Here is a 23,347-nt window from a genome sequence, read left to right on the forward strand (position 1 = left end):
CCCCCGGTGCGGGCCACGGTGCCGGGGGGAAGGGATGACTCTAGATTCAACGATGGCCTGCTGCCTGAGCGAGGAGGTAAAGGAATCCAAGAGAATCAACGCGGAGATCGAGAAGCAGCTGAGGAGGGACAAGAAAGACTCTCGGCGGGAGCTCAAATTGCTTTTGCTAGGTAGGGCACTGGTGAGCATTTCTAGGGGCTAAGCAAGAAGTTGTGGGTGCGAGACAGCAACACAGTGGGAATAACTGGGAATTGACAGACAAATGCGGGGAGTGGTTGGGGCGAGGGAAGGTGTAAGGACACCTTTGTTTCCTTTCATCTTTATGTCAAATAGCAATAGCGGGGCCCACTCGGAATGGCTTATTTTGGGGGGAGGGGGATGGTGATGCTGTTGGCATGTAATCTCTGGGGCCACAGCTTGTACATGGGATGCTAAGGTAGAAACGCACGGAAAAGCACAGGTGGGAAGATATATGCTTTGTACATACAAGTGGGTGAGGTCGGCCAGATGAGTGCATGGTGTGGCTGCTGGCAGGGCAGGCAAATATTGTGTGGATATGGCAATTTAATGTCATGCATTTTACTGTTTAGATCAGAGCTCTCCAGACTTCTTGGGCTCAACTATTTGGTCAGGCCATTATTAATTTACGTGGGCAGCTGTGCAAAAGGCCTAACCAAATATTTGGGCCTAAAGGGCATGCTAATTTTATATTTACTTTTAGTTTGATGTAGCAGGACCTAGCCAGTTGGTTTTTTTTTTTAATTATTAGCCTTCCTGTTTCCTGTTCCCAGCCTGTAACTCAAAAAGATTTCTGGTTATTATTTTCACAGACCTCGATAGCCAAACAGATCCATTGCGGGGGTTCAGTTTTGTCATTCTTATTTTTTAATTGTTGATCCTTATGTAAGGGCCTCTTGATTGATATTCCAGTCTGACTTCCAAACTGCTGCCGGGTTGCTAGGGTAATTAAAGGGACACTTTACTTTTAAATAAGTATGATTTATAGAGTTATATTGTGAGACAAGGTGCATTTAATTTTTATTATATGTGGCTTTTGAATTATGTAATATTTGTTCAGCAGCTCTCCAGCTTGGCATTTCAGAAATGATGTGGTTGCAAGTGTCTAAATTAGCCTAGCAACCAAGTAGTGGTGTGAATGGGAGAATGAATGGGAGAGGCCTGAATAGAAACTTAAAGGAATGAAATGTAACCATGAGAAAAACACCTCACAGAGCAATTGTATTATGTCTGCTGGGTTTAGAGACCCCTATTTGAAACCTGATTAGAGGGAGGTAAATAACTCAAACTTGGGAAAAAAAATAATGAAGGCCAATTGCAAAGTTGCTAGGAATTTCCCATTCTATAACATGCTAAAAATTTATGTAAAAGTAAACGACCCTCCGCAATCTTATGGCAGTTAAGCTAACAAGCCCGAGAGCTGCACTAAAATAAAATTAAATATTGCAAAATATATAAACAAAATTACAAGAAAATGAAAACTAATTGCCATAACCTTCAAATTAAACCCTAATTGTGCATCTCTCTGCCCCATCCTCCACAGATTTCAGCTAACACCATGTCATACGGTAATTTAATAGTGGTCTGCTGTGACCATTTTTAATATCTTGTGTAATTTTAGTGTAGAGTTAAAAGGAATTTTATTTTAAACATCCAGGGTAAGGATCCCTTCTACCTAAATGTCATGATTTCGTTGCCACCTCTCTTTTTGGGCCAACCCTGCAGTTTGGGAACCAATGCTCTGAGAGTTTATTTATTTTTTTTAATATAAAATGAAGTCTTTGGGATACTGCCTTCCTATAATTCTGAGTTTTCTGGATAACAGCTTTCCGTGTCTTTGATCCCATACCTGTACTTGTTTATCCTTGTTATCAACTGCCTACACTTTAGGTTTGATTTACTTTGGAGGCGTTTGTGTTGTGTTGTATCAAAAGTTATGGTGGGATACTTTTGAAAAAATTTGTTGTGTGAAAAAGGGACTGGTTCCCGAAACTTGTAGTGAGAAAAACCCAATAAAGGGTGATTGCAGACTTAAACACTTCTGATTCCTGGTCTGTTTCTACTTCTTGGTCTGTTTCTACTTCTACAATTTTGGTATATTAGACTTGAGCAGGCATGCTGTTTGCTATAAAGTTGAACCCCATTTAATGTTTTTCAGTGAACCAGAAAAAATTGAATGTATTAGGCGTGGGATATCAACAAAATGTTAAATGAGGAAATACTTCAAATCAGGGGATTTGAATTTGAGGTTTCACTGTAGTTCCTATTTTGGACAATATCTGTAAACTAATTTGTTTGCAACAATGCAACAGTAATTGAAACATTTTGTGTGGAGAGCTTGACACAACTTGGCTTCTGTTATTAGCTATAACGAATCCTCTGGATCCTCTGACTGTACATCAGCTGTAGCCCAGGCCACCATTACAGGGGCTATAGGCGTCTGAAGACCGTAAAGGTCACTTATTAGCGATGTGTGGGCTGGGCAGGTTCAGACAGACTTGAATACACTGTCTTTGCGGTAGGGCTGAACTTTAGTCTATGCACACCCCACCCGCATCTTTTACCTCTCTTTGATATGGTCTCGCCGGCCCAAAGGGGGTGGGCATATAAATGAAGGCATGCATCGGGTTAGGGTCGGGTGCGGGTCCAGATGTGGATCACTATCATGTATAGCCAGCTATCTTAACAAAATATAAAATTGTTCAGTGCTTTTCTGAGTACTTTTTCTTTTAATTTAATCTCTTTACCTTTAATTTCAATTTAAACTTCCTTCCCCGTCATGTTGGCTTTTTTTTTTTTTTTTTTTTCACAGGAGTGTTTTATTGGGGTGGGGCCAGAAAACAAAAGGCTTAAGTTACTACTGCAGTAAGCATCTCCTGAGTATAAGCCGAGTTTTTCAGCCCCCAAAATATGCTGAAAAACTCTACCTCGGCTTATACTCTGGTCAAGCGCAAAAACGGTCGCCGGCATCCAAGAATAGTCGCCGGCGTCCAAGAATAGTCTCCAAGAATATTCGCTGGCGTCCAAGAATGGTCGCCGGCATCCAAAAACGAGACGCCGGCACCTCCAATGGGAGCAGAAACTTTCAATTTTTTGATTGAAACTTACCAGAAGCTGCTGCATTTCTCACCCTCGGCTTATACTCGAGTCAATAAGCTTTCCCAGTTTTTGGAGGTAAAATTAGGTACCTCGGCTTATACTCGGGACGGCTTATACTCGAGTATATACGGTAATAATAAATTGATCCTTTTTGACACAAATCTAGTGACTGCCTATAAATACAGTTCCTCTTAAAAGCGTGCAACTCTTAGGCTGCTGCCATAGGAGACTCTTTTTTCGAGCTGTGTATAAAGAGATAATCCACTCGTTCCTGTATGTGTACTGAAGGGCATAGCGTCAGCCTATGTGCAGATACAAGGAGCTTATTTTGGAGCAAAAATGCAGTTCTGTATTTCTGTGCCAAAATCCGTTACTTATATCTGCACAAAGGCTGATGCCTTGCCTATCCCTGCAGATAACCAGGAAGGAGCAGATGCTAATCAACTGTTTCTCTGCCTGCATTTATATATAACCAGCCTTGTGTGGCTGTACCCTTAATTTACATTGCTTATCTAATAATGCTGTATATTGTTCTCAAGCAATAGTAACATATTCTGGTGACCAAATAAAAAAAAGGGAGAAAGACTAAGTTTGTGTACCTTTAATTTATAAAATGACCAGATCCTGCAAGTTTTTTTCTAAAATTTGGAGCTGTTTTGGGATGCCAACGTGTCTACCAACCATTGTGGGTGGGAGGTAACAAAGTTATATCACACCCCACAAAAAGTGTTGCCACCCGGGCCGGTGTTTTAAAAATTATGGTTTGTCCCAATGTTATTAATAGGGAAAAAAGATAAATATCTAGGAAGGCTGGTATTTTTTTCCAGAAAAGGTGGCAACCCTACCCACTAATGACCAGTTTGGTTAAGAGTGCAGTTCCTCTTATAAGGCAGTCTAATTTCCGGTATCTGAATGGTTAATTGACATTTTCATGTAGGGCTCCAAGGATCATAATGAGAAAGCTAAAGGCTTGGTAAAACTTTACATGCATTTTACACCTCAGTTTGCCTATATCATCTGGATAAATCGGTTTTCTTGGCCAAAAAAACAGTAATTAGAATGTAAATGGGAAAGTTTAATATTTACTTTTAAGATAATTTTTAAAGCAGCAGCTGCTATACAAAGGAAACTACACGTAAAGTAAAACATTATGAGCCTTTAGCATACTGCTTTATTGCTGTTCAGTTTTTCATTTCTTTGATGCCCACAAGTCCTTCGGTCATGTCACGTGTCTTTATGTTTGTCTGGTCTGGTTTGCGTGGTTTCATTGAACAAGGAAGCACTTGGTGATCATATGTAACCACAAAACTTTCATTTTTCATTCTCAGCCAGAAGCACACCCCTCACCTCTTTTGTGGTATTTTGCTTCCTCTGTGAGCTGTTTTGCAGGCGCTGTCAATCCTATTATCTCAGGCCGGATTACCTAATAGCTGGTGATCTCTTTAAGCTCTAAGTGGATTGGTGATGCACCTGCCCCTGACACCCTATTAAAGTCTTATTGGCTTATAGTTTCCTCCACTCCCTGACTATCTCTGGTGTGCGCATTCCTTCAGTCAGCATTACATTGTAAAAACAGAGAGTTCTCAGGGACTACGTCTTCTCTTTTGCAATAATGCCTTTTATTTAATTGTTTTAGTGCATTTCTGTCGATTAGCCATAGTACAGATATGGGACCTATTATGCAAAATGCTTGGGACCTGGGGTTTTCCGGATAACTGGTCTTTCTGTAATTTGGATCCAAGGCTACTAGAAAACCATGTAAATATTAAAACAAACCCAATAGGCTGATTTTGCTTCCAATAAGGATTAATTATATCTTGGGTGGGATCAAGTACAAGGTAATGTTTTATTATTACAGAGAAAGAGGAAATCATTTAAAAAAAAAATTGGATTATTTCGATAAAATAGAGTCTATGGGGGGAAAAGGCCTTTCCGTACTATGGAGCTTTCTGGATTAAGAGCTTCCGGATAACGGATCCCATACCTAGTGTAAAACCTAAATAATTCTTATAACATAGATGGCCATCAACCAGCAGGTAAATTGAGCTGCTAACATAAAAGTATTTTGAGCTGAAATGTGTCCAGTTCTGCCACTTCTCAGGGTTGATTTTGTCCAAAAAAAAAAAAAAAAGTCTGAAAAGTGACTAACGTCTGGGCGGATTCTGGCAGTACTGCTGTTTTTCTCCACCAGTGGAGAAGATGGCATGTGTGACTTTAGCCTAAAGTATTTTAAATACACAAATGAAAAAGTACTTGGAGTGTTGAGAACACTGTCCTTTTTTGCCACATTTCAAACAATATGTATGGCACCATTTTAACACCATTTTCTTCTCGGTGATCCCTGCTACATCAATCTCCTTCATTCTCTTTTGCTGGTATGGACCAGTTCACATGACTGTTTAAAGGAGAATTAAACCCCCCAACAGCTAAAGGCTAAATTGCCTTCTCCACATACCCCCTTCAATACTTCCTCCCAGCATAGTGTTCAGCAAGAACATGTGTCCCATCCAGCCACACTGACCTACATTTGCAGAAAAGTGCAGCGGAGCTCAGGGGCGCCATGTCTGATCATTCGGAATCATTGTGAACTGAGAGCCGACACTTCAGCTTTTGGCGCGTGCGTAGTTTGAGCCGGAAAGCACAAAAAAAAAAAAAAAAAAAAATAGAGGATCCGGAAGATATCGAACCAACAGAACATGGGGCCTCTGAGCTCTGCTGCGCTACTCTGCAAATTTAGGTCAGTGTGGCTGGATGGGACACTTGATCTTGCTGAACACTATACAGGGAAAAAGCAGAGAAGGGGCCAGTGGAGAGGTGAATGGGGGATTTTAATTGTAGGGGGGGGGGTTTAATTTTCCTTTAAGTTTTTGAGAGAAATAAAGTTATTCTTGGAGACTTCATACAAGGACTAAACATTCTCTGATGACCAACTTGTTCCTTGCTGGTGTAAGCGGGTTCTCTTCAAAACCATCAGTCAACTTCTACTGCTTGCTGTTTTATTAGTTTCAATAGCTTGTTCTACTACTGTTTTATTGTCCAGTTGGCATCTGTTATTTCTGCAGGACATGAATACAGGTATGGGATCCAATATCCAGAAATCTGTTATCCAGAAAGCTCTGAATTATGGAAATGCCGTCTCCCATAAACCCGTTTTATCCAAAGAATTCAATTTATTAAAAATGATTTCCTTTTTTTCTGTTATAATAACATGTTCTGTTGGTTCGATATCTTCCGGATCCTCTATTTTTTTTTTTATTCTATTTTTTTTTTTTTGTGTTTTCCTTAAACTTGATCCAAACTAAAGTATATTTAATCCTTATTGGAAGCAAAACCAGCCTATTTGGTTTATTTAATATCTACATGATTTTCTAGTAGACTTAAGTTATGAAGATCCATATTATGGAAAGATCCATTATCCAAAAAACCTGAGGTACCAAGCATTCTGGATAACATGTCCCATACCTGTATATGGGTTGATATGAGAATCAGTTAGAGTCGGCCTTATATAGTTATCACAATAACGGCTTTCATAATTCTATTTATGATAATATTAATATTGCGACTTTGAAGAATTTTTGTTTCCTTATCAATGCCGTCGATTACTTTTGTTATTACTATTTGTAATTAACAATGTTCTTACAAAATTGTCATTTGTATTATTATTATTATTAGCCCTTTTAGTGCCGTGGGTTGGACCACATATTGCTAGGCAACATGTGATCTCCATAGAACAAACAGAATTTGGTTTTCTTTGCATTTTATTCAGTGGGCAGGAAGTAAATACTTGGTTATTTTTTATTCTGCTATTATAGTATTTTGTATGCAAATTTTCGAAATGATTAATGTTATCTCCTGCATATTGACTTCACATTTAAGTTAACATTGTTCGTTTTTCCTTGCCATGTTTACATGCTTCCTGGTTTTTTTTCCTTTTTTTTTTTTAGGATTCTCATAACCTATTAAGGTAAACATGTTATTTCTGTTAAACAGGTACTGGAGAGAGTGGAAAAAGCACATTCATTAAGCAGATGAGGATTATCCATGGCTCTGGTTATTCTGAAGAGGATAAGAAGGGATTCACCAAGTTAGTTTTTCAGAATATCTTCACTGCCATGCAGTCTATGATAAGAGCCATGGAGACACTGAAAATTCTCTACAAGTATGAACAGAACAAGGTGAGTTGATAAATGGGGCATGACTTGAGTTAAGTCTTAGTTGTAATGGGCAGCCTCTGTTGGCTTTTTCTAGCTTGGCTGCTGCAGCCATTGTTTGGTCCTATAGTGTGCCGGAGACTTTCCTTACACTTTGAAGTGCAGTCATTTAACTCACAGAAACCCAGAGCTAATTATAACAGCAATTACAAAAAACATAAAATTAACCCATAACCCATTTTATTGATTGGTCTCTTATTATGATAAACAATATTTCCCTTAATACTCTCTGTACAGAAATATGTATTGTCCAGTCAGCTTTCCCTGGTGATTTCTCACATCACATGAGCCATACATTCTGCCTAATTATCCAAAATTATAGGCATGTTAATTCTGAGCGGTTGCACATTGATCTCTAAGGGACCTGGCCTCATCTTTTCCCCTGTGTCTCTTAACTGTTCAGTATAAAAATAAAACTGGGTAAATAGGCTGTACAATTTTTTTTTTTAAAAAAAGTTTTTGATATAGTCTGTTAGCCAAAAATGTGCCTTTAAAGGCTGCAGGGAATGAATGTTTAATATAATAGCCAGAACACATTTCATTACTCCACTGATCTGAATGTTTTTAATCTGTCAGAGACTTGAAGGGGGGGGGGGCACATGGCATATAACTGTTCAGTTAGTTTGCTTTTGTTTTAGTTTGATTTTGCACAGCCTATCTATTTACCCAGTTTTATTTATTACACTGAACAGTTTATTTAATCAACACAATGAGGGAGGTGTCAGGTAGGGCCAATGGTTCAACTGCTTTCTAAAAGCAAACCACAGTGTTAAGCTGGCCATAGATGCAAAGATCCGATCGTACAAATCATCGTACGATCGGACTTTCCCATCTCCCGACCCGCCACTAACCATTCAGATCAAAGTCTTACCAGTCAGATTAGTTTAAGAACAGATCAGCAATGTTCTGCCCCTGACAGCAATCGTACGATATCTATGTCCAACCAAAGCTAGTGACAGTCTCCCACTGAAAATCGTACGATCGGCAATACACGCAGAGATATCGGCAGCCGACAGAAATTTTCTAACCTGTCCGATCGACCAAACGTCCTATCTCCGCCGGACGAAAAACGTTGGGACTCTCCACACATGGTCAGAAAATCGTATGAATCCTCGATTCGTACGATCAGATCTTTGCGTCTATGGCCAGCTTTATTCAAATTTAGATGCAAAGCCAGAACAGAGGGTGATATAGGCTGATATAGCTTTTTTTATTCTACAGTATAAATAATCTTACCCAATTGTATTATTACATGAACAAATAACATATATATCGGAATTTTAAAAATTTTGACAATAAGAACAAAAAAAGTGTGTAAAACGTGCACCTTTTGTGCAAGGCTGTGGTGATCCAAACTGGGTAGAGGAAATCATAGAAAAAACAGCTGTCTTTTCCTGCCATGGCACTAGATAATCTAAGGAGATATTTGACTAAACACTGGTAGTTGCCAATGACACAATGTTTTGTAGAATTGAATATTTAGACCACAGCCCATCCTTGCAAGGCTCAACTGTCGGTAATAGATGCTCATGTTCAGTATAGACTGCCCCACGTGTTTCAGACCTGCATACTCTATTAAAACACTGGAATTGCAGGGTTTGATCTAAAGCTCATAAGAAAAGCATACAGTATATGAAGACCAATATGTACTTTTTTTTCCAGTAGAAGAGCTATTCTTCACTCTCTCACATAGTTGATGGTGGATTCAGATTATAATCACGTTATTAGCACGAGGGAATAAGTGATGTATAACTAGCCAACATAGGCAGTGGCACGTGTTGATCCTTGTAAATGCATTTTTCACTTCCCTTTCATAATCGTGTTCTCTTTTGGGCTGCAGTCAGTCTTTTGGCAGAAACCTGTTTGGACTGCATCGCTACATTTTAACATGATGAACAGTCTTTTCCCAAATCTGCAAAACTAAATAAAGATCCACTGAATGAACTCCTTCATTTAGTAACAATCTGATCAGAGGAGCATGGGGATCATTGTAGGCTTCAGGACTGGAGTTAGCATTTCATATTAGGTCCACTGGGGCAGGCATTGACTGTAGTATTTATATGTATTGCATAATTGTGGTTCTTTATGCAATACACAATAACATCTAGGAAATTATTGTGAGATATCTCCGTTATTGAACTTATTTCCTTAATGTCCATTATTTTACCCTCAATATATAGTGAATAAGGCTTTTTTTCTTATTGTTAAAACAAGGCCAATGCTCAAGTTGTGCGAGAAGTGGATGTAGAGAAAGTATGTACCTTTGAACAGCCATATGTGAATGCAATCAAAAACCTGTGGAGTGACCCTGGGATCCAGGAGTGCTATGATCGAAGGAGGGAGTACCAACTGTCAGATTCTACCAAGTAGTAAGTATCGATTAAGGATATTTAAGGGCACACTTACATCAGAAGTTCTCACTTAATTGTACCTAGCACATGGGTATTCCCTATTCGTTTATGAATGTAAAAGGCCTGCAACAGTTATAAATTCATTAATAGTACTGTGTAGCTGCCTGATGCTGTGTGGCCTGTAGAGGTTTATTTATAGGATAAACTGTGCTAAGAAGATAGTATTCAGTCACCAATTTATCCTTGTTTTAGTGGGAGATTGGTCTTTTGAAATACCCAGTGCTGAGCTCCTGTATTAGCCTGAAACTTTCCATGGCCATTCATGCAGCAAGTTTGCTTTCATTCTATTCCTAGATTGGCTCAGTCTTTTAGGCTTATGCTAAAAAGATGCGTATCCAATTCTTTCAACTCCATTTTACGGCAACAAAATATTATGTATTTTTCTGTTAAATTATTAATAAATATTAATAATGTTTTTTTTTTCTTCAAAATATATTACCATTTGGAAGATGTCTTGCTATTTGAGGTTTTTGGTTTCTTTTTTTTAATTAGATTTTGATTACTAGTCTTCCTTTTCTGGCTCTTTCCATCCTGCAAATGAAAATTAATTCTATTTGCTAGGATATTTGACCTGGGCAACACAAAAGCAAATACTGTAATGGTACAGTTTTAAAGTTTTTTTTTTAAATTTTTTCTGTTTAAGATTTCTACTATTGATAATGTATTCTGTCCTCCTAACTGTTACACTGAGCAATTTGACTGAGCAGAGAATTGTCAGGAGATGTTTCAGGCATCAGTTAAAGGGAACATACTGTATACCCCCCCCCCTTTCGGCATGAGGAAATTTAGGCTTATGTAGAAAAGGTGCATAAACACTATCTGAACTTTTTGCTCCTCTTCCTTGCAGTAGAGTGGTAGAACTTCTTCACTTCAAATGCTGAATAATATGTCTAAATGGCTTCATAACTGGTCATATGTACCCAGATGGTTGGGTAGTATGGTTGAAACTGTCCAAACTGCTTGGACATGTGTGGCCAAATTTACATTTCTGGGAGTGGCTTTACCTAATTTGGATTGCTGATATGTACTACAACTTAGGTTTTATTACCTGTTATGGAAGTTTTTCTATTTTTTTTTTTTTTTTTTGCAGCAGCAGCAGTTGATGGCTGCTTGAGTTCAGATGTGTGCTAAAGATAAATCATTGCTTTTCAGCTTGAGCTATTTTAACGTTTTTTCCACTTTAGTGCATATCCTTCTGTAGAGTTCTGGTTTTGAATTGGTGAACTGGGGTATGTTTCTAATGCAGCAGACTTTTATAAACCTTCAGTGTTGGACTGGACTGTCAGGGTAACGGTAAATCACATTCACAATAAACTGCAGCAAACATCTACTTTATAGGGTCATGCTTGCAGTCCAGCAATCAATTACTTGATACATTCACTAAGATACTCTTCAATTTATAGAGGTTTGTGTAAGTATCAAGACACTGTTGAATTGTTGGCATTATTCAGTATGTTCAAACAGCATCCTTTGCACAGGTTTGTTTAGCTGTGTTTTTCTAGAGGAAAGTGGTATTGTCTGTGTGGAACACATAAGAGCATTACAGTTATGGGATCAGTTATCCAGAAAGCCATTATTTTTTTACTAGACTTAACAGAACTTTACCTAGGAAACTCCAGATCCCTAGCATTCTGGATAACAGGTCCCATATCTGCATTCTGACCAATTTAAATTATGTATTTGATGTCCATACTTATTCTGACTGCAGCAGTGTTTGCAACTTACTATGGTTACCTAAGCAATGAACACATTTCGTTTATGTGCTGATACTTCTGAAGAAATACAAAGAGTAGTCTATAAAGCAGACCAATTTAGCTTGAAAACTAAGTTGCTTATGAAGGGTTGGTGGTCTCTCTTGGTCAGAAATAACATTTGCAGCCACATTATCAATGGTTTTTCTCTCTCTCTCTCTCTCTCTCTCTCTATTGCCAGTTACCTGACAGATGTGGACCGGATTTCAAAACCCGGCTACCTGCCCACGCAACAAGATGTGCTGCGTGTAAGAGTGCCAACTACGGGTATAATTGAGTACCCTTTTGATTTGGAGAACATCATCTTCAGGTGAGTGTGTTACTGCTGGACATCATACAACAGAAAGTTTGGCTAAAAATGCTCATAAATTATCTTGCAACATTCTGTAATGATATTGTTAAAGAAACCGTAACACCAAGGAATGAAAGTGTTTAAAAGTAATGAAAATATCATGTACTGTTGCCCTGCACTGGTAAAACTGATCTGTTTGCTTCAGAAACACTACTATAGTTCATATAAACAAGCTGCTGTGCAGCAATGGCAGCCCCCATTGCTACACAGCAGCTTCTTTATATAAACAATAGTAGTGTTTCTGAAGCAAACAGATCAGTTTTACCAGTGCAGGGCAACGTGTGTATTATATTTTTATTACTTTAAAACTTTTATTTTAGGTTACTGTTCCTTCAACATTTTTGCATCTTTTTTTTTTTTGCCTTTGGTATTCTAGTAAAGGCAGCTTCAACATGCTATACATAGTCTGAGCATCAAATTAGATGTTAAAGAAATGCTATTTGCTGGAAGTCTCTTGTCCAAGCAGATAATCTAGGGGATAATTCTTTAGAACTGGTTTGGCATGGATAGCCGCAAAAAGGTGTTTTCTAGAAAACCAGAGCAAATTGTGGGATGGTTTTTTTTTTTTTTTTTTTTTTTTTTTTTTTTTTATTATTTGACTCCAAAGAATTTGCATCCGCTTCTTCTGTTCTTTCCACATTGGGATTGCACCTTTTAGCAGCTGCAGTCTAATTGCTGCCAGTCACCAGCATTCAGGCTAATTGCCAAGTGAGTCCCTCTTCTTCATTTCTGTACATCTGACCCAGAACCAAGAGTATGTTATTTTTAAAGTAGGACAGAGCAAGAGGCAGGATTTGTGAGGACATTTTGTTAATTCAGAGCCTGAGTTTGCTTTATCGGTTTAGTAGGTCTGAAAGCCTTGAACTCGCAGATTTGATCGGCTATTTCTATGGATCGAACATCTTACGATTTTTCGGCCAACATCTGTCAGGAAATTGATCGGCCAGGTTAAAAAATCTTTGTCGGTCCCAGTGCAATCTATCAATGTTTGCAGTGCCAAGCAGGCAGCTACCCTTTGTTTTCCTGGCAAATTGGTCTTTTTAGTTGGACAATTCGTACGATCGTTCCGAGATAATCGTGGTCTCACGATGATGATTGGATCTTTTAAAAATCTTAACATCTATGGCCAGCTTTAGTCTGTCTTGCCTGCAGGCTAGCAAAACTGTAATTTTGAGCCCTTTGCAATTTTATAGGGTTAGGCGATCATAACCACAAGTTTTGTTTCCAAACCAAAGGCTTTTTAAAGGCAGGTTGTGCCCAGTTAAATGCCTTTGTTTGAACATCACATTGTATTACTACAGCATTAACAGGTTCAAGAGACACCTTATGTACACATCTGTTGGAAATTGCAAAGTGAAATTCTAAAATAATCATCATCATCATTTATTTATATATGTTATCTTACATACTAATAAATATACAATGTACAATTGCGGTATAACAATATGGCTGCTACTTTAGCAAGTGTAGCTATACAGTAGTGTGGTCTTTTCTTTTTGCACATTTTCCTTTGGCAGAATTTGATAGTCTCAAACACTTCTTGGGGGCCCTCGCACAAGGATCATATAGTTCAGTCTAAGGAGCCTACATTTTCCCCAGCTTTAGGGAGATGCAATTAATACTGTTTGTTTACCTAAAAATAGGTGCAGGGAAACTAGCAAAATTAATATTTTCCTTATCCTTTTAATTTCTCAATATGATCTAAATCGGTTAAATAGTAGCATAGTATTTAAGTGATCCTGTTCTAAACTGTGTAAAAAGTTTTGATGATGGAAATCCTCATTTGTTTTCCTGTAAAGATATTCTTTTATTGAAGCTAATGGTTCTTGGTGTTTTCTCTGGCAGCAGAAAACCAAACAATCCCACCATGGTCAGACAGTGTGCATACTGGGCAGATATTGGCCCAAAACACTAATTGTCGTATTTTTCTGCCAGCCTGAGCAAATTTTGGTTGAGCCATTAGCCTTAGTGTTTTTGAAAAGAACAATTGTACCCAATATGTTTCATTGCCATGATTGCCCAGGAAGAACTACTTTGGCCAAACATTATTTTTGTTTTTTAAGTTCACTAAAAATATCGATGAAAACAGACGTGGAACAGGGCAAATAAAAGATGTTAGAAAGAAAATAGGCACGTTGGCAGAAAATTAAAGGAGAAGGAAAGTCTTCTTGCACTTGGGGGTGCCAAATGTTAGGCACCCCCAAGTGATTGTATTTACTTACCTAAAACCTTGGGCCAGTGCTCCTATCCGCCGAAAACTGCACCGGCCCGGGGTTCTTTCAGTGAGCACCACGGAGCGATCCTCTTCTGGCTTCTCTTTCTTCAAATTTCCCGGGGCAGATGCATGCACAATAGAATGAAATAGGCGACTTTTTAGTTAAAGTTCGGTTATTCGCTCTACTGTGTATGCGCAGCCAAGTGAAGAAAGAGGAAGCCGGAAAAAAATCGCTCCATGGTGCTCGCTGGAAGAACCCCGGCCGGTGCAGTTTTCTGCCGATAGGAGCACCAGCCCGGGGTTTTAGGTAAGTAAATACAATCACTTGGGGGTGACTAACATTTGGCACCCCAAGTGCAAGAAGACTTTCCTTCTCCTTTTAAGGTAAAAAGTATAATCTGAGTAACATGAGAAATACAGTATTTGATAAAAAAAAAAAAAAAGGTCCTATTGCCATAACATGGTTTGTTCTAGACATATGGGTGCCTTTGCCTGCATATAATATCTACATAATAAACCTTCCAGTCACAGGGCCAAAAAACACACGCTTAGCTCAACAGTCAACCCGCTAAGCATTTGCCTCCATGCTCTGCTTCCTTTCTTAAAACTGATGGTTTATCTCCTGCTGTTGAAACCAGTCTGCAACACTTTTGGGGGAAATTACAAAAGTGGTGATGTATAGAGAAAATAAAAGTGCAGCCAAATTTGTCTGCCCACCATATTCACAAATCTCGGTTTCCACTTCTGTGAATTTGTCTTTTAAACAAAGAGTTTCCAGCTTTTGTCTGTCGCACAACATTTTACTGACATTTTACAGAGATTTTCCTGAATTTGAGCTCTTCCTAAACCCGTCAGTCCACTGTACCTTTGCTTTGTACTAATGATTTGTGCCTTTCAGAGAAGAGATTACCTGCCTGTTTTAAAAGCCAATTTGAGGAACAAATGCTTTGCCACCGAATAATTTGTTAATTTCTCTGTTGATGAACGCAGCACTACAGGAGCTATATCCATTATTTGATGTCTCCTGTTAAACTGGGACTTAAACCTCCTATCAAATTTTTAGTTTTAATGCTAGTGCACAGATCATCCACCCCCCTCCCCAATCAGTTTTACGTGCACCAACTTAACTGTGGCCCACGCCACCATCTTAGCCCAAGATCCCAGTTTATCTTCCAGTGTGTATGGGCCTGCTCACTGATCACCAAGTTGGATGCTGGAAACAGAAGGGACATTGCTTGAAGTGGCAGCCAACACAGCCAAACAGCTCTGTAGCTCTGGGCATGATGGGGAGTGTGCTGTGTACTACCGTATATACTCGAGTATAAGCCGTCCCAAGTATAAGCCGAGGTACCTAATTTTACCTCCAAAAACTGGGAAAGCTTATTGACTCGAGTATAAGCCTAGGGTGAGAAATGCAGCAGCTTCTGGTTTCAATCAAAGTTTCAATCAAAAAATTGAGGGTTTCTGGTCCCATTGGAGGTGTCGGATTCTCGTTTTTGGATGCCGGCGAATATTCTTGGATGCTGTTGAATATTCTTGGAGACTATTCTTGGACGGCAGCGACTATTCTTAGACGCCGGCGACCGTTTTAGCGCTTGACCCGAGTATAAGCCGAGGTAGAGTTTTTCAGCATATTTTTGGGGCTGAAAAACTCGGCTTATACTCGAGTATATACGGTAATACAAAAACTAAAATTTGCCAGAAAGACTTAAATCCCCCTTTTAATAAAAATCTTAAAGCTATATTCTCTCAAAATGCTTACATTGTCTCATTAAGTAAGCAAAATAATGCAAATGTAAGGTAAAAACACTTTTTGTCACCTTTTTTTTGTTGACTGTAAACTACTTTTATAAATAAAATATTGTTTTTCTCTTGTTTATAAACCTATTGTAATTCAGATCTGGTTATACAGAAAACAGGGCTTTTACCCTGACAATAGACTGCTAATCCACATGAATATACTAATTAGTCCTCCATGCTGCACCTAAAAGTGGGGTGAAATGAAGAAAGTGTCTGTAAAATGTCTTTCTTTTTTTTATTTACACACCAAAAAAAAAAGGCGTTTCTGTTCTGTAAATATGGAGATTGTATTTACACCATTTTTAACACCACTTTTACTCCAAAAAACGCTTCCTCCACTTTTGTGAATTCCTCCCTTTGTGTCATCCCTTTAGCTACTGTCTCCTCTGTAAAATAGACTCCACACTCTTCCTACTTTGTCTTTCCCTCAAAACCCCTCTGTAAAATACTATAAAAGGTCCTCCCCTCTGTAAAACAGAAGCTGCTGTTTTGTCACTCTCAACCTAAGTCAAAAGCTGATTGTTCCATGTATGGCGTCTGCACTCAAACCGGCCATAATTTGTTTGGGCAAGTTTAAAAATTCCAGTATATCACCCTAGGGCTCCCTGAGGCCAAACAATTGGATCAGTTTGGCTTGGCCCACTGCAATGGTGGCCTCATGAAACAAGCGTACTTTCCAGCCAGCTATAGTTCTTTTGCCAATGTTGTATCACCTATGCCTGCTTTCTTTCTTCACATTGTTGGATACCCCCTCTATAAAGTAGCATTAACTAGATCCTTATCCTCTTATATACTCCTTTACACTCAATATGTTTGACTTCACCCTCAAGAACTTTGTTCTATTGCCTCCTTTTTCTAATTTTGTTATACCTCTTTTAAGATAGGAAAGAGAATAAGACTACAATAACTATACAGTTTCTGTGATAGTCTAAAAAGAAGCCAGTGTCCATATGCAAACCATCCTAAATCTTATCTTTTGAGTTTATGCTGAGCCTAGCCAGGTATTGCAGATTATGAGGAATGGATACATTTTATTTGTACATAGGTCATCTCTTCTTTGCATAATAGTGATCTTACAATGGAATACCATGTGATTCCTTTTAATAACTGTACCTTAGACCTTGATGATGGCAATTATGTTTGTTGCTTATTTAAAGGGGACCGGTCTCCCAACAAAAAATATTCCAAATCTTATTTTATCATGTTAGTCAATCAAAATTAACTTTAATTACACTGTATAAATTATCTGAATCTTGTTTCTATGGGGAATTATAACAAGCAGGCAGGAGCCATTTTGTGGACATTGTTATTAAGGCAAGCCTTGCATCATCTCAGAATCTTGTTTGTGCTCCAGAATGGGGGGGCCTGATGTCCATCCTCATGCCCTGGCTACACAATTAAATGGTTAAGAGAACTGGGGGAATGTGGGGAGAGCTGAATGGAAAGTGAAAGTAATTGCTTGCCCCGCCTCTATGCCTAAGGCATAGAGGAAGGGCAGGCAATATTTGTTGACAGCTGAGATTTTTAAACCAGTTTACAACCGCTATAAATGCTTTAATAAAAAAATAAAAAAAGAATTTGAGTTTCATGTTTAATTTGAAAAGGACTTTTATTATACAGATTTTTATGTCTGGGTGATGGGTCCACTTTAATATTTATGATTATGCTTGTCCTCCCTGTGTGTACTTTTGTACTCTGTAAAGTTGCGGAGTGCTGCGTATCCATAGCACTTTATAAATAAAGTTATACATACTAGTGATGTGTGGGCCGACCCGCGGGTTGGGGCCGACCCTTGGACAAAATGCGCGGGGCTGGTGCGGGTCGAGCTCTTCTCCTGCTCTCCCCGCCCGCGTGCTTCAGGCGCCAGAATTTACAGACTTCCGCCTGCCCCACCCCTTTTGTAACGTCACTGCGGGGCGGGCGGTTCTATAAATAAAGGGGAGCAGTGGGCCCGGGTCGGATGCGGGCGGGGTAAGGGTGGGGTGCGGGTCGAGAAATTCTCAACCCGCACACCACTAATACATACATATGCAGGTATGGGATCCGTTATACAGAAAACTCAGAATTTCAGAAAGCCTGTCTCCCATAGACTACATTTTATTCAGATTTTTTAAAAATGATTTCCGTTTTCTCTTTAATAATATAACAGTAGCTTGTACTTGATCCAAACTAAGATATAATTAATCCTTATTGGAAGCAAAACCCATCCCATTGGGTTTGTTTAACCTTTACATGATTTTCTAGTATACTTTAGATATGAAGATCCAAATTAAAGAAAGATCCATGAGCCGGAAAACACCACATCCTGAGCATTCTGGATAACCGATCCCATACCAGTAATACTTACGTGAAATTAATTTCAATTTGGGAATATATAAACACACTTTAGATCGTTTACACAAGAGGCTGTAAAGAAAACAAATGACTGGTATTTTTTGTTTTTTTTTGTTGTTTTTTTTGACACCGTAAGGTTTTTAATATAATGCCTTTCCTTATTAGGATGGTAGATGTTGGTGGTCAGAGGTCTGAACGAAGGAAATGGATTCATTGCTTTGAGAATGTCACTTCCATCATGTTCCTTGTAGCCCTTAGTGAATATGACCAGGTTCTTGTTGAGTCTGACAATGAGGTACGTTTCACTTCTTTCAATCACATTTGCTGTTCACACATGTTTTCTATTAACTTCTATTTTTTTTTATATATGTAACCCATTTTTGGCCACCCCCCTGGTGCCAAGGTGGTACATCACAATATTTACCGACTTACAGGTCCTGAGTCCCCTTTGCTAGGTGCAAGGGTACTGGGAATTCTTCTTCTCTGGCAGTGCCTCCACCTAATGGGATCCGGGAATACACCTGCGGGTGGCCCCATTAGGAATAACATGCAACGCACACTTTTATAAAAACAACAACTTTATAGAAAGATAGTGTCATTTAAAGGGTAAGTAAAACACATTTACATCATACAATATGCATTTAACTAGCATGACCCACTGCCCTGGGAATTCTGTGCCAGTCCATTTCCTGGCCCTCTATGCCAGGCAAAGTCCCGCACTACTCATTGGCAGATCAAAGTCTCAGTCCCTTATCCCCAATGAGCACACTTGGTCCCAGGCAGCGCTAGCAGCCCAAAAATATCTTTCCCTCCGGTTAGGTACTGGTTCCCTCGTGGCAGGCATAAACTGAGCCTGTGTCTCAAATGGAAATATGCTAGATCCTCTCTTTTCCACCCTCCCCTGGTATCGCTCACCCGAGGGCTCACACACAGAGCTGGCAGACTCACCTAGAGCTGGAGCAGGCATCCACAGCAATGATCCATTCCATAAACATATACAGCTTATTTTTATTATAGTTCAGACATCCCATCACTGTCTATAGCGCGAGCACACTGTTGCTGAATCCATAGCTGTACTGTAGCTCCCAGCACTGTACATATAGTGCGAGTATTTCATATTCAGTTTAGAAAATCCAGAGCTGCCGAACCTGTTGATCAAGCTTTAGAGGCCTTCCTGCCTCTACATAGTGGCAGCCGAACTCACTACTCCTTAGTGAAGTACAACTCGGCAGAATCCTCCAGCAGTAATGGCTGACTGAGCACATGGCAATCTGCTTTTATAGGCCACAGCGACACCTTGTGGCTGCTTTTGAGATCTGCCACGCTGCACGAATCCAAGAGCTCTGCCCCTGGAAACTCTAGGAAACCCTGTATCCACCATGAGACTCCGAATGAAAAGGGAAACTGTCGCACACTTATGGAAAGATTCTGAGTGCAAAGAAGTGACCCATTAAAGGAAAACCCCTTCCACTGATCATTAAAAGGGCATTATAGCCCCTTTTCAACCATAGTTCATAGTAATGTTGTCAGAGGGGGGGGGGGGGTATGCTGCCACCTAAAGGAATTTTGCACTAAGTATGCACTGATAAGAGGTTGGGGGTAACACATCAAGTATATTTATTTATTGGGCTGCACTTTTTAAAGTCCCATTCAGTCTTGGCTTACGAGGCTAATATATTAAATTGTATATAAAAGCTTTTTATAAGTCTGTTCACCTTCCAAACACTTTTTTCAGTTCAATTGTTTTCAGATAGTTACCCTGAAATATAGACACTTTTTCAGTTTCTTTACATTTTTTATTTTTTACTGTTTTTCCAAAATGTAAGTGTAACGTTTGATGTCCCTGTCTTTGGTGTTTTAATCTTGCAGCTCACTAATTCAGCGGCAGACTAGGGATGTGTGGGCCGGCCTGATACCCGTGGGACCCGGGGGTTGGGCGGGTTTGGGCCGACCTCGCACTCCTCTTCGTGGGCGGGTGCAGGTCGAGCTCTTCTCCTGCCACCTTTAACTGCCAGTTTCTGGCTTTATAACTTCATAGCTGCTCACCCCACCCGAGGCGGGTTGGCATGGGTCTTTAAAAGGAAGGTGGGTGCAGTGAGTATGGGCGGGTGTAGGTCGGGGAAAAAACCCGACCTGCACCTCACTAGTACAGACTCCAAACTGTTACAATTTTGCAACATATAGTTGATACGTTTTTCAGTAGCATCTATTGTATCAATTCTAACAGCTGCCTTTAATGAAACTCGGATTCTGCTCAGCAGGGCCAAAGATAAGAAATTTAAAGGGTCATTGACCCCCCACCCCAGCTGATTAAGAAGGTGAAAAAATCATCCTTTAAACTTCTATATTAGAAAAGCAGTTACACACAAATACTTTTTACAATAACTTTCTATTTTCTATTACTGATGAGCTATCTGAAACCAACTGAACTGAAAAAAAGTGTTGGAAGTTGAACAACCCCCTTTAATATTATAAATATCACCTTAAATTGTAAGATACTTCACTTTCATGTGGTAGTTCAACACACTGTTTGCAGACCGTTCAGCTGCAGTGAATTTAAAATGGTATATTGCTCAAATGTGAGTCAAGGGAAAACCCTCAGCACTGCAGCTACATGTGGAATACCAGTCCTTTAGAGCTCACCACATGGTACATTCTTTCAAATGACACTCTTTGCTTGAAGTTCTTGAATGCTGGATTCCAAAGAAACACTGGACCTGGACCCCTGACATCACTTCTAATTATCATGTTCCAGCAGCAGAAGTAGCTGGGGTTTTTCAATTTTTCCACCACCTGATTCCAACACACTGCAACCATTAATGTCAGGGACTTACTTCCGAAGGTTCGAAGCGGATATTAAACAATAACATTACAGGAGCACTATGTGGTTCACTCGTTAATCAAGCTTCCTCGTGCACATTTAGTGGAGTATCTTGAATTTTAATGTGGCTCTTTCAATAAAGGCGCTGGAGTTTTAAGATGTTCTGATATTTGTGTTAAGGAAGATTTGATAACTGATGTTACTTTTAATATGTATTTTTAGGTAAAGACTGACCAGACTAGGTTTAGTTCAAGTGTAACATTTGTACAGTAATACATAAATGTGATTTGTAACCCTGACTTTTTTCAAACCATTTTTTCCGAAATGTCAGATAACCTTCTATTTTCTGTTGTTCAACATACCAAGTCACAAATTAGAATTTGCTCTGTCCATTTTTTTCTTTGTTGCTAGTATGATTAGCATGTACTTTTTTCTTTTAGAATCGGATGGAGGAGAGTAAGGCACTGTTCAGGACCATAATCACTTACCCGTGGTTCCAAAATTCTTCGGTCATTCTGTTCCTAAATAAGAAGGATTTGTTGGAAGATAAGATCATGTATTCCCACCTCGTAGACTATTTTCCTGAATTTGATGGTAAGTCCTGTCTTGTGAGATACCATACAAAAAAAACCAAGAAATAGAAGAGGCTGTCAGGGGATAAGTGAGCAACTATCTAAGGCTAAGGGGCAGATTTATTAAGGGTCGAATAGTAAATTCAAATATGAATATGGATTTTCAAATTCTTATGTGGCAAAATTCACACATTTGAACGCTAATCCCCAAATTCCATTGTAAATTTGAATGTGAGATTTATCACACCTCGGCCATGAAAACTGTTCTAATTTGAATATTTGCCACCTAAAACCTGACGAGTTCGTTTACAAGTCAATGGCAAAAGTCCGTTGAACCAATTGAATCTGTTAATTGCCTTCCTGACATTCAAGGTTTTTATCGGACGAAAAGTCGGTTCTAATTAGATTCAAATTCAATTCGAATTTTCGGTTTGGGACTATTCGATCGAATGTTAGACATTCAAATTTTTTCTTAGCCTCCCATTCGAGTTGTGAGTATATTTAAATTTATTAGAGTAAAAAAAAAAATTCACATAATTTCGACCTTTGATAAATCTGTCCATAAGTATTAATTATTTTACACACTAATGCTACATTTATTATTCTAAATAGATACATTGATATCTGTGGTTCTTTACTTAAAACCTCTCATTGAACTTTTTTTTTTTTTTTTTAAGGCCCTCAAAGGGATGCTGCAACAGCACGTGAGTTCATTTTGAAGATGTTTGTGGACCTGAATCCTGACAGTGACAAGATCATCTATTCGCACTTCACGTGTGCCACAGATACCGAGAACATACGCTTTGTCTTCGCTGCTGTCAAAGACACCATACTACAGCACAACCTTAAAGAGTACAACCTGGTGTAACCAAGCACCCACCTTCCCTCAACCTCCTCCTCTTCATTAGAAAGCTGGGGTCAGCCCCATCACCAGAAAGCAAAGCACTGGTGTGAGCGAAGGGGAGGAGGCTTCAGTCTTGCTTTTGTTTTTATCTTTTTTTTTTTTTTATTATTATAATTTTATTTTGTTTCTAAATGGGATGATTTTTGCCAAATTAGTAAAGGTGCAGCTTATTGCTGCTCCATATTCCTTTGATAAGTTGTTGAAAATCATGGGTTTATATTTCAAATATCCTCTGAATTATTCTTGTATTAAAACAGTAAGAAGGGGAATAGAGCAGGGAGCCTGCTTGCTCACCCTACAGCCATCTTCTCTAGTTTTTATTCATAAAACCCCTCCTCTTAAGTGGATGCATGAGTTCTCCTTTACAGAATCCTCCTTTCATTTCATGATGTTTGGTTTTATGTCATTAAGCAGCATTGCATGTTTTAACAGATTCTATGAACGATAGGGCTATACATCTTTTTAGGGATGATGGATTAGATATGTCTATTGCTCATATCTTTTCTGGGCTTTCTGGTTCCACCTCTTATTCCCATCCGAAGTGGCTTCCTTCCATATTGTAATTTTGAAGGGCAGTGACCCAAAGACTTTGAGGACTGTTCCTTTTCACCTCTGGAAAGGGACATCCGAGTTTGTGGTAACAAAAAGATAGGGGCTAATGTTCTGCTCTGCTTTGAACACATTCCTTTTGTCACCTCCCAATTTTTTCTATTTTTTTGCATTAAATATGCCATATATTTTATTTTTAAGTTCATTTTCTATGTGCTGACGTGTCCAAAGTGAATTTTATTGCAGTTTGACGTTTTAACTACCTAAAGCACCAGAATCTTTTTCAGAACTTTTGGTCATCAATTGTAAA

General features: G+C 39.0%; 1 protein-coding gene across 1 annotated transcript; it reads left to right on the plus strand.

The window, feature by feature from the left end:
* On the plus strand, positions 1–22,477 carry gna11.L (guanine nucleotide binding protein (G protein), alpha 11 (Gq class) L homeolog). The gene is made up of 7 exons (NM_001096736.1): positions 1–170; positions 7,108–7,292; positions 9,543–9,697; positions 11,672–11,800; positions 18,357–18,486; positions 21,453–21,606; positions 22,262–22,477. The coding sequence occupies exons 1-7, from the start codon at positions 35–37 to the stop codon at positions 22,450–22,452; spliced, it is 1,080 nt and encodes a 359-aa protein (NP_001090205.1). The 5' UTR covers positions 1–34; the 3' UTR covers positions 22,453–22,477.
* Positions 22,478–23,347: the final 870 nt, after the last annotated feature.

The sequence above is a fragment of the Xenopus laevis genome, chromosome 1L (assembly GCF_017654675.1).
Source record: "Xenopus laevis strain J_2021 chromosome 1L, Xenopus_laevis_v10.1, whole genome shotgun sequence".
Classification (NCBI taxonomy): domain Eukaryota; kingdom Metazoa; phylum Chordata; class Amphibia; order Anura; family Pipidae; genus Xenopus; species Xenopus laevis.

Excerpts from the sequence above, each read along its gene's own strand:
- gna11.L (NM_001096736.1), top strand. The coding sequence starts at position 35 with ATGACTCTAGATTCAACGATGGCCTGCTGCCTGAGCGAGGAGGTAAAG. Across the intron at positions 9,698-11,671 it reads CTGTCAGATTCTACCAAGTA|TTACCTGACAGATGTGGACC; the intron begins GTAAGTATCGAT and ends CTCTATTGCCAG. Across the intron at positions 11,801-18,356 it reads TTGGAGAACATCATCTTCAG|GATGGTAGATGTTGGTGGTC; the intron begins GTGAGTGTGTTA and ends TTTCCTTATTAG.